The sequence below is a fragment of the Notechis scutatus genome, chromosome 1 (genome assembly GCF_049901735.1).
Source record: "Notechis scutatus isolate UNSWTSFEM ecotype Mainland chromosome 1, rNotScu1.2, whole genome shotgun sequence".
Lineage (NCBI taxonomy): Eukaryota > Metazoa > Chordata > Lepidosauria > Squamata > Elapidae > Notechis > Notechis scutatus.
This window is the reverse complement of record NC_142009.1, coordinates 41,872,476-41,883,597: the sequence shown is the minus strand read 5'-3', so window position 1 is coordinate 41,883,597 and position 11,122 is coordinate 41,872,476. Positions and strand designations below refer to the sequence as shown.

Genomic DNA, 11,122 nt, shown 5'->3' with positions numbered 1-11,122 from the left:
TCATTGGATGGGGCTGTAAGAATTCTTAAAACCATCGAATTATGAGAAATAATGTTATCGCCTATTTTATCGCCTATTCCTTTTGTTACTGGAGCAGAGCAAAATTGGGAGTTCCCACTCAGCTGTTCCCTTTATCCCATTCCTTCGGCTTTGTTACCTGCGGAGACGCGTAAAGCTGTTAGCACAATTCTCTCCTAAATCATACTTCGGGTCTTTGGAACGCCGATTGATGACGTTTTAGTTAAGCGCCGCAGCGTGGGTCTCCTTAGCGACAGTGGTGGCTGCTCTCTTTGCTCAAAGCAACTTCGGCGATGTCTACACAAATGACCGGACGTCGGAGCCGAAGGGGCCCACTGCAGAGCGCTTTGCGTCGGGGCCGAGAGCTCCGGGAACAGGTAAAGTATCTTTTGGCGCTTTCTTCTTCGGAGAGAGAGCCAGCTGGGGTTGCAAAGGACAAATTTCCAATGCTACTCAACTGTTGTGACCCTTGACTGAAAAAAAATCCCCCCCAAACCTCAGTAAGTGGAGTTCGTGTATGATCTTGTTTTAGTACAAACCTGACGTGGCTCCCCAAATGTGATGCCTCCGTTTTCATTGTTGAATTATATGAACCCGTACAGACTAGTCTGAAGTTTATGGCTTAAGTATTTAGAAGATGCGCGTGCATCTTAAAGGGGCGGGGGGTGGGGAGAGATGTATATGCACGCCCCAGCGAGTAAGAATCCAAAATGTTACAGTCTCGATTGAACCATTAGATTGTAATCCTACTCTTATCATAGAATAACACAGTTGCAAATAAGCATTTTAGTAAGACAAGCAATTCTCCCAATGACATTCTCAACAAAACTGTCAGCAACAGTGGGAAAGCTAATCTAATAGATGAAATAAATTTTATATTGAACTTGTGTTCAATAGGGAAAATTGAATAAATGATAACAGACACATTTCATATTTCTAAACTGCCTATTTCCCTCAAAAAGGGGCTCTATACTTTATATAAGCCAGAAAACTAGAGCAAGTAGATTAATCTATAAGCCTTAGTAGAATGTTCATGAAATAAAGAAAAATGGATAAATGTTAAGATATGCAAATGCTGACAGTCTCTGGCCTGGAATGGATCTTTGCAAAAAAGAAGCTAATAGGATTATGTCTATCTTTTATTTTAAAAATATACAGTACTGAATTTGTGTTTACAAAATGAAACATAGTGAACACAGAAAGTAAAGGTTCCAATGTTCTGAAATGATTAAGAAAATGAGACTTGATGGTTTAGCAAAATAGGCTTGATGGTTTTCAAGGATCAAAAGGTATGGCTGATGGACATTAGATTTACATATTATTGCATTTTTGTTTATTATTTTATTATTTGTTAAATTTATATCTTGTGCATTTTGCAGTTCAAGGCAACTCTGAGCTATACTTTATATTTTATACTCCTTTTCTGAGTGCAGACAATGTGATGAATATATATGTATGATATATCAGAATAAGCATTTCTCTATATTGTATTTCTTACACATATATAGACATCCTAGTTAACTTTAACTTAGTGCAACAGTTAAATCTCACATAAAGTAGAACAAGTGGTCCAGACTGATTAAAGTAATAAGGTCCTGCAGAGCGCACTATAATAAAATTTACATGTACACAGAACTTAATGGGATTTAGATGTATGTATAGTATAGATTTGTAAACTTAGTGAATTTCCCTACTTTGAAGTTACTTGTTTGTAATAAAGGGGAAGTTGAGTGCAATTGGACTGGTGAATATTATTAATATTGGGCAGATAATGTGTATATGTGTGAATATTAGAGAATATGGGAAACTTGTTTTGGAGTGTTGTTTTTTATCCATATATACAATATAGATACAAGTCTTAAATATACGAGGCTGTGCGACTGCTTTTATTCAACAAATTATGTCTTAATTATAAAATATTTCAGGTAGAAACTTTGCTTCAAGAAAGCAAAACAGTGAAGGCTCTGGATTCTGAAAAAAAGAAAAGCCTTAATGAGAGGTAATGTGCATTTTAGCTACAGTAATCTTTTGATAGAAGCAAATGTAACATTTTAGCACTTAAAATATAAAGAAATTAAACACGTGATTTAAAAATAGTTGAAACTAAAACTTTATTTAGAAGAAAATTTATCAAAAATAAGACTTATTTCTATGAGTATTTTATTTCAAAGATGAGAGGTGATGCAATATTATTTGTCTAGTCTCCTCATTACAACACACAATCAAATAAAATAACAAATTGAAGAAGAATATTCATGAATATAAATATTTGGAACTGTTCTTCAGTGGAGTATCAGTGGAGTAATGTGCAGCGTTTAATGTCATGATTTTTCACATTCAAATGCATTATATTTAGCATTCAGTACATACCATTCTTTCTGAGGTGAGTTGGTCCACTTTAACTGCTATATTTTATCATGAATTTTTAAAACATCTTATATTGCTTTCACTATGAAAGTAGATTCAAGGCCAATTTACAAAATATTCAGGATTGTTCATGAATTTGTATGCTAATTACTCCAAAGAATTCACGTGGCTTATATTTCAGAATGATAACCGTAAAGTAAATGCCCCAGAGGTGGTATTCAGCAGGTTCTGACCAGTTCTGGAGAACCAGTAGTGGAAATTTTGAGTAGTTCAGAGAACCAGCAAATACCACCTCTGACTGGCCCCACCCCCATCTCTTTTCTGCCTCCCGAGTCCCAGTTGATTGGCTGGGTCTTCTTTTGTTGCCCTGCACAGGAAAACTGAGCTGGAAAGCAGGTTAATGGGGTGGGGAGGGAGTAGGGATTTTATAGTATCCTTCCCCTGGAGTGGGGAGGGAATGGAGATTTTGCAGTATCCTTCCCCTGTCATACCCATTAAGCCACACCCACCAAGCCAAGCCACACTCACCAAGCCACGGCCACAAAATCGGTAGTAAATTTTTTTGAATCCCAACACTGAAATGCCCCCTCCCCCCATACACACATTAGTATTTATCTACAGTACATGTTTCCAGAGGGATATTTTTTATTTAAGAATGATTTTTTTCTATATAAGATCAAAACCAAAGAACTATAGTATTCTTTGCAAAAATGATAGTAGCCAGAATGTACCTAGTGGTTTTGCTTCGCCTTTGATTTCTCTACTTTGGTTAAGTAGATTTTTGTTGTTCTGCAGGAGATCTTGCAGGAGAATGAGCAACTGAAGCATTTAATTATTCTTCAACTAGGTAAATGTAACAGGCTTTAATAGCATTCAGCATCAATATTATTCCTTCTCTAGGGGTATGTACATACACAATTTTTCTGATTATGGCAGTATGCTATTAACATACCTACTCACTTTGGGATCATTAACTTGTTTAAGCACAGTATTATTTGTAATATTTTAGGGTCAGCATAATTGATGGCTGGTAGACAGCATATAAAATGTGGACTTTTTTCTGTTTGTAGATGTTTGGAGCTGAAGAAATCTGTGGATGAAAATACCTTAACTCTTCAGAACTTAAAGAAAGTAAATATTTAGGGCTATAGTTGATTGGTTGATTATGTACAACAAATGATTTTTTACTCCCTCTAACCACACATATACTTTCTTCATGGCAATCTACCTCTAACCTGTTCTTCAAGTAACTGAATCTATCCATCTTGGTGCTGGTCATCTTCTCTTTCATTTCATCTTTTTCAGCATTAGAGACTTTTGTAGTGAGCTAGGTCTTCAAATAATGTGTACAAAGTTGGTTAATTTGAGCCTGGTTGTTTGTGCCTCAAGTGAGAACTGAGTTGATTTGTTCAATTATCTATTTGTTTGATTTTTTTGGCTGTCCACAGAATTTTAGGTGTCTTCTTCAACACCAAAATTGAAAACATTCTACCCTTCTTCAAAGTCCAGCTTTTGCTTCTATAAAGTATTACAGGGAATACCATGGCTTTTATGATTTTGATCTTTGTAGACATCACAGCATTGAATATCTTTTTGAAAAGAGGCAGAATACTTGTCCAAAAATAAGAGAGTGAAGATATCGAGATATTGTTTGCTAAAGTAGTACCGAAATTAGAAGTTATTTTTTTCCACGTTGACGCTAGGTATATAGCTTTCTGAAATTCTGTCATTCTAAATTAAATCCATTTTTAAAATAGAAATAATACTAATAATCTACACAAAAACAAATGTATTCTTTTTTTAGCATAAAGAACCATGTGAATGTTTCCATGTAACAGATAATCAGAGTTGGAAGGGACCTTGTAGGTCATCTAGTCCAACCCCCCGCCCAAGCCTACACCATTTCTGACAAATGGCAGTCCAATCTCTTCTTGAAAGTCTCAAGCGATGGTGCTCCCACAACTTCCGAGGGCAAGGTGTTCCATTGGTTGATTGTTCTCACTGTCAGAAAGTTTCTCCTTATTTCCAGGTTAAATCTCTCCTTGTTCAGTTTCCATCCATTATTCCTTGTCTGGCCTACAGGGGCTTTAGAAAATAACTTGACCCCTTCCTCCCTGTGGCAGCCCCTCAAATATTGGAATACCTCTTATCATGTCTCCCTTGGTCCTTTTCTTTACTAGACTAGCCAAGCCCAGTTCCTGCAACCATTCATTGTATGTTTTAGCCTCCAGTCCCCTTACTAGCACATCTTTTCTAAATGTGACTTGGAAGCCAGTATCACGCAGAGGTTAACACTGGAAAAATTCAAGTTTAATTCCTCTCTTGACTATGGCTCTCATGGATGTTTTTGATCCTTCTATCTCATTGGTTTGGTGCTCTAAAACTAAAATAAAGGGGAAATTTCATGTATATATTATTTGAGCTTCCAGAGAAATGACAAGCTATAAATATAAACTAAGATGATAAAACTTGGTAAATATTAATACCGGTATACATATGGATTTTCTCAAAATTCTGATGTTTGTGTTTTTATCTTACAGTCAGATGAGCCTGCACCAGTAGGAAATTATAATCAGAGAAAAGAAGAAGAAGAAAAACAATTGTTTGAGCTTTCTCAGCAACTGGAAAAACTTGCTGCAGTCCTTAACCAGGACAATGTAGTCAAAGACTCTAGAATGTAGGTAAATTTAAGAGATTTAAGTTTTTGTTATAACCAACTATTACAAGTTTGCTTAAATTTAAGTATAGACATGTTTCAGAACCAGTATAAATGGTTCTTACCAAGATTGAAAGCAAATACAGCATGCATTTCAAATATAGATATCTTTTTTCCTATAACATAAAATTAAGATATATGATGGTATAGAAATTTAAATACATTCAAAATGCATTGTGCATATCTTTTTGATATCTGCTTCCATTTTGTGGAAGCTGCCTAACCTCATTTAGTGCCAGATGTTATAGTTTTCAGGAATAGGAAAAGATATGCTGGCTTTTGGAATGCTGGCTTCATTTAGTTTATTTTCTAAATGTTGTTTTATTTTTGATGTATACACTTTAAAAATATTACATTAATTTTTTTTGTTTTAAATATATTTTTAAACTATATTTTTAATGATCTTCATAATGCATTCAGAATTTTAAAGAAGAATAAGATAAAATTATGTTCAATAAATCAGTTTTATTTTGGACATTCAAAATACAACCTGTTTTTTTTCCCTAAAAATTCAGAAGCATTTATTATTTCCTGTATATGTGTACTGCTAGTTTAAGCTACATGGTTTAGTCAAACCAAGGACTGATTAAAATAAGTGATTTTCAAAATACCAGTTAGTCCTGTTTTTGTTTTTTGTTGTTAGGAATTTGAAAAAGAAAGGCAGCCCAGAGGAACAGCAGAAAAATGAAGAGACAGAAAATGAGGAAGAAGGACAAAGTACCCAGAATGATGATGATGATGAAGAAGAGCAAGATAGCGAGGACGATGAGGATGATGAAGATGATGATGAAAGTAAACTAGATGATTCACTTAATACAGAATTCATCGCACTTGGAGATTTTGCTGCACAGCAGGAAGGGGATTTGACATTTAAAGCAAGTAAAATATATCATTTCTTGAGTCCACTAGTTCCACTTGTTTGCCTTTACTCCCTGTCTTCTTTATTGTGATCTGTGCCCCATACCATTTAATGTGGCATGAGACTTGAGACTAACCCATCATTATCATCATTACCTATATAACTTTGACCTGAGTTGTAGGAATTGTCTAAAGTATGTCTTAGATTGCAGCAGAGGGGCCAAGTGGAACAAAAGATTTGTATAGGTGCAGTGATATAAATCTACCAATGTTCACTTGAAATGTTCATTTTTAAAAAAATAATTTGTATCAATCTGAATGGAACATAAATTTTTAGATTTCAAATTAACTTTTTGATTTTCTGTTCCTTTACAATATCTGAAAAACCAGTCTCTGGTTTTTGTCTCTGTCTGGCATCTTCAGTAACATTTTGCATTGGTTGCTAAAATAAGAAGAATAATCACATTTGATGCTAAACCTACATTAAAACATACACCATATATTGTATTGGAATACTTAGACATTTTCAGTGTTAATATACTTACCCACTTTTACTTTCTCTGTGTTCATTATTGAAGAAAGAAGAAGTTCTTCTTATCATTGAGAAAAAGCCTGATGGTTGGTGGTTGGCTAAAAATTTAAAAGGGGAGAAAGGCCTTGTGCCTAAAACCTATCTTATGGTTGGTATGCATTTTTCCTTTCTACTCAGTTTTAACTGTTTTAATTATTGTTGATACCTGTGCTCTTTTGTAAGATGGCAGACTGATAGCATTGCACTTATAAAAGTAAAATATTTTTTCATAGCCTGTGGTAAAGCCTATATTTTTTATAGAAATAAAACTTGCCTATATTTGAGTCTTAACTGTTGATTGTACATGCCTATAAGAAAGAAAGACAGTGCTGGTATCTCTGGAACCAGTCCTTTTACAAACATTTTCTGGAAATTGTATGAATTGTTCACCTATAGTAATTATTTATAGAAATATTTATAGCCTGAGCACTATTCTAAGAACCTTAGGCTAGATTAAATAAATAAACACCATCTTATCAGTTCTAAATCAACAATTATCACCACACAATAATAGATACAGATTTTTACAAGTGATACTAGGGCACTGCCATCTGAATGTTAATTTTTGAGTGGACAAGTGATTCATTTACTTCTTTAGATAAAAAAGGAAATAGTGATGATGAAGATGAAAAATTACTTTAGTTAGGTTATTAGGCAGCAACCAGTTATCTATTACTGTTTTATCAGAGACTCTCTAAACAGTTTTGAAAGTAGTGTGATGGGCTTTAGACATGTGGGAAACTTGTGAAAAGTACTTCTTCCCACTTTGTCCATTAGAAACTTCTGCTTATGATGGAGTATTATTATTTTCAATGCAGAATATAAGGCTTGTGATAGGCTATTATTCTGCCTCATATTGTCAAAACATCCCTTCCATTACAAAAACAAAGATGCAGCTCGGCTGATCAGTGTACTTCTTGTGCCAGGCAAAAGACAAGGAAGAAGAAGAGCCAAGTGAAGAGGAAACAGAGGAGGACATTGAAGTGGCAGATGAAACAGCAGGTGGAGCCGATATTCTGAAAAGGTAGGCTGCAGACTTTAATGCAGACATATATCATCAATTGGTATATTTTGAGAACTTAATCAGTTTGTAAGCAACTTTATATGCAATGTGTAAGAAATTTAAAAAAACTATCCAAAAAACATAGCTTCAATCTTATTCCTAAAGTTGCCTATAATATGGGACCTACCATTAAATTAGTTCTTGGTTTTAAATGTATTCATGGTGGGACTTACAAAAAGAGTCTTAGTGAAGATCTAAATGTGTGGAATAAACCTGTATATGATTAGGTCCTCCTTCAAGGGTTCTGGGTCCAAGCTGTTTAAGGTTTTGATACCATATTGAGCCTTTTGGATTGGGCTCATAAAACAGACTGTTTTGAATACTAATTTGCTTGTCTATATATTTCTCATAAGCATATGATTGTACTTTTTTCTTATGTTTGTACTGTCTGCAGAACAGACTCTCACTGGAGTGCTGTCAAAAAGGCCCTCACAGAGGTAAGTTTGCATTTTGCAGAGTTACATTTATATGCCAGTAATGATTTGATGCATCACCATTGTTTTGTCAAAAGATTTTGATTGAAGAGGAAACATCTGACTTTATTTCTACTGTTGAATGCACAGTGAGCAAGCTGAAAATACTTACACTGGAATAAATAGTCATAGCACAATTTTGTCTTTATTCAGAGTCAGTTGCCACCTTAATTTCTAGCATGACTTTGGAACAGTATAGCTGAAACTTTTAGCAGCAGACATTTCTTTAAATGTTAAAAAAATGAAAATGGGACAACTTCCTTAATTATCTGGGAAAGTGAATGAGAAGAGGGTAACAAAGCAGTCTGGGCAAGAGAAATAAGGTGGTGGGAGACCAATAGCAGATTAAACAGAAGGATAGCACTAGAGAGAGAAAATGGGGCAGCAGGTGGAGAACGCACAGGTAGAATGAAAGGAACTCTCCTTAGCAGACACCTTACTGAGTGTCTTTTGCCATATCCACTGTTGGGAACAGAAGTAAATTGAAAATCAGCAAATCATGGATAGATCTTGACATCTTCCCTGGAACTGAAACAGAGTGGACTGACATCGAGGGCATCGAGATAATTAGTGCCACAATATAAAGTGGATTGTCTACTCCACATTCCTGCAAGCAACTGTAGTTCGCTCATGAAGCTATCTTTCCCCTTCTACTGGCTCAGACAGGGCTTTCCTTAATAAAATATCTCTGTCTAAATGAACAGAATAATGCCTTAGATGCCCTGACAACTATGGGAGCAGTGCCTGCTGGATTTCGACCTTCAACGCTTGCACAGCTCTTGGATGAAGGTAGATTTTTTTACAAAATTATTCCACTAAATCTAAATCAGATGTAATGCTTCTAAGGACAACTGAAGCTTGATAGGACAACATTAAGCATTGTATAATATGATATTGCAAAATGACATCATAGATTGTTGATTTTAATGCTATTTGAATTATTTTATTATTTTTATATTGAATTTTAAATGCTACCGTCCTATTAAAATATTTTTTTTTAAACTGTATGTTTTACAATATAAACTATGAATGAAATAAAAACATTTGAAAATATATGGCATTTACCTAAATATATTCAGTAATTGAGTCAGTTCCCGTTCATAATTTGGTTCCAGACCATAGCTTCATTAATAAAGGTATTATCTGTGATTCAAGCCATATTTATTTAGCTCATAAATTAAAAAAAAAAGCATAGCTTCATATTTGGAAATTCTAACTATCAAAAACTATGTACACAATAAGCATAAAGAATGAAGGGGAAACTTAAATGTGTATATATATATTTTTAGGAAATCAATTTCAGACAGCTTCATTCCTTCAACCTGTGCTTACACCTTCCAATCTTTCTTTCCAAGATCTGGTATGGAGCTCTGAAAAAGGCAGTGTAAGTACTTGTTCTTAAAAAAGGCATTTAAAAAGCTAGTGTCTTCAGGATAACAGATGATGAAGAAATTGGGTGTAATGGTGCAAAAGTCTGGGAAGAATTTCATGAAGTATATAATAAAATTTAAGGCTGTACTAAAGGACTCAAGATGCTTTTAAATGAATGTACAGGGAGTGAGAACAAAGGGTATTCTAGTACAAGCAATAATGCATTGTTGATATTATGGAAACCTGGTGGAATGGAATTCATAATTTGAATGTAGTATTGAAAGGATATAATTTGTTTGAAAAAATCAGACCCAAGAAAAAAGGGGGATGGCATCAATAAAAATAACTATATATGTAGGGAAATTTGTGACATCAAGAATGAAAAACCCTGCCATAAATGTCTGGGTGAATATTAAGGAAAAAGAAACATTGATACTGTTGTAAGTGTGTAGTTCAGATCACCCAATTAGCCAAAGATATAGATGAAATCATCACAGATCAGGTGGCCATAATACTTCTATGAAACATACAACTGTGGCAATGTGTTTCAACTACCCAACATCAATTGGAAAACAAATTCTGTGGCAAATAGGACATCCAGCAGATTCTTTCGGATGACTTTATCACACAAAGGGTGGAAAAAGAAACTAAGGAATTAGTTATATTGGATTTAATACTTATTAATGTGGATGAAAAGTTTGAGGAAGTGGAAATTATAGGAACTTGGGAGAAAGTGACCATGTTATCCTACAATTAATCATACTGCAGACAGGGAGAACTGAAGGTAGTCAGATTAGCATTCTAGACTTACTGGGAAAGCTAATTCCCAGTAAGGGGATAAATATGAAGGGTTGCATGAAAATCCTGAAGGGGAAACCAGTTCAAGAAGTGTTGAAATGAGATAATGAAGGCCCAAATACAAACAATACCAGATAGGAAAAAACATGGGAGATAGCTGATGAACCAATCTGCTTGCATAAAGAGCTCTCTGATAAACACAGAGAATGAGTTCAAAAATAAATAAAAAGGGGTATGTAACAAAAACAATATCAAGAAATAATTTGAATCTAAGTGGGGTCAGGAATGCTTGAATGCAAAAAGAATACGAATGGAAAAAATAACAAAATGGACTCTTTGAATTGTAAGCTGCCCAGAGTCATTTACTGAGATGGGCAGTTACAGAAATTCAATGAATGAATGAATGAATGGAAGGAATGGAAGGAAGGAAGGAAGGAAGGAAGGAAGGAAGGAAGGAAGGAAGGAAGGAAGGAAGGAAGGAAGGAAGGAAGGAAGGAAGGAAACAAGGAGAAAGTAAAGGAAATGGTCAGTCTGCTGTTTGGAAAGGATGGTAAGATGATGATGGACAACAGAGAGAAGGCTGACCTGCTTAATTACAATTTTGCATGTGTCTTTTTTAGAAGTTGCAACCAGATGGGCGAAAAGATTCCTTAAACAAGTAATTTCTTCCTGAGCTGCAGTTCCCTAAGTGCTAACTGCAAGTTAACAGGCTCAGCTCTGTGATATTAATTAGTTAATTGGAGCTCTCCATTTGGCTGTCACTGCTGCCTATAACCCACCAGACTTTAATCAGTTTAATATTGAATGTTTCTGTTGTCAAGTGTATGAAATTTGGTCATAAATGTGCATACTAGTCAGAAAATGAAATTTTATTACCGTTAATTACT

General features: G+C 34.8%; 1 protein-coding gene across 2 annotated transcripts in view; it reads left to right on the top strand.

Annotated features, from left to right (window-relative positions):
* Positions 1-234: 234 nt before the first annotated feature.
* NPHP1 (nephrocystin 1) overlaps positions 235-11,122 on the top strand; it is a 31,698-nt gene continuing 20,810 nt past the window's right edge. Inside the window, exons 1-10 of one of the 2 annotated variants that reach the window (XM_087961983.1) lie at positions 235-395; positions 1,944-2,017; positions 3,456-3,516; positions 4,926-5,062; positions 5,745-5,980; positions 6,542-6,639; positions 7,457-7,554; positions 7,988-8,030; positions 8,771-8,855; positions 9,356-9,450. In XM_087961983.1, coding sequence (XP_087818109.1) covers positions 312-395; positions 1,944-2,017; positions 3,456-3,516; positions 4,926-5,062; positions 5,745-5,980; positions 6,542-6,639; positions 7,457-7,554; positions 7,988-8,030; positions 8,771-8,855; positions 9,356-9,450 — 1,011 coding nt within the window. In that variant the 5' untranslated portion in view covers positions 235-311. Of the gene's footprint in view, positions 396-1,943; positions 2,018-3,455; positions 3,517-4,925; positions 5,063-5,744; positions 5,981-6,537; positions 6,640-7,456; positions 7,555-7,987; positions 8,031-8,770; positions 8,856-9,355; positions 9,451-11,122 lie in introns of both variants that reach the window. The other variant, XM_026684251.2, reaches the window with a different exon arrangement.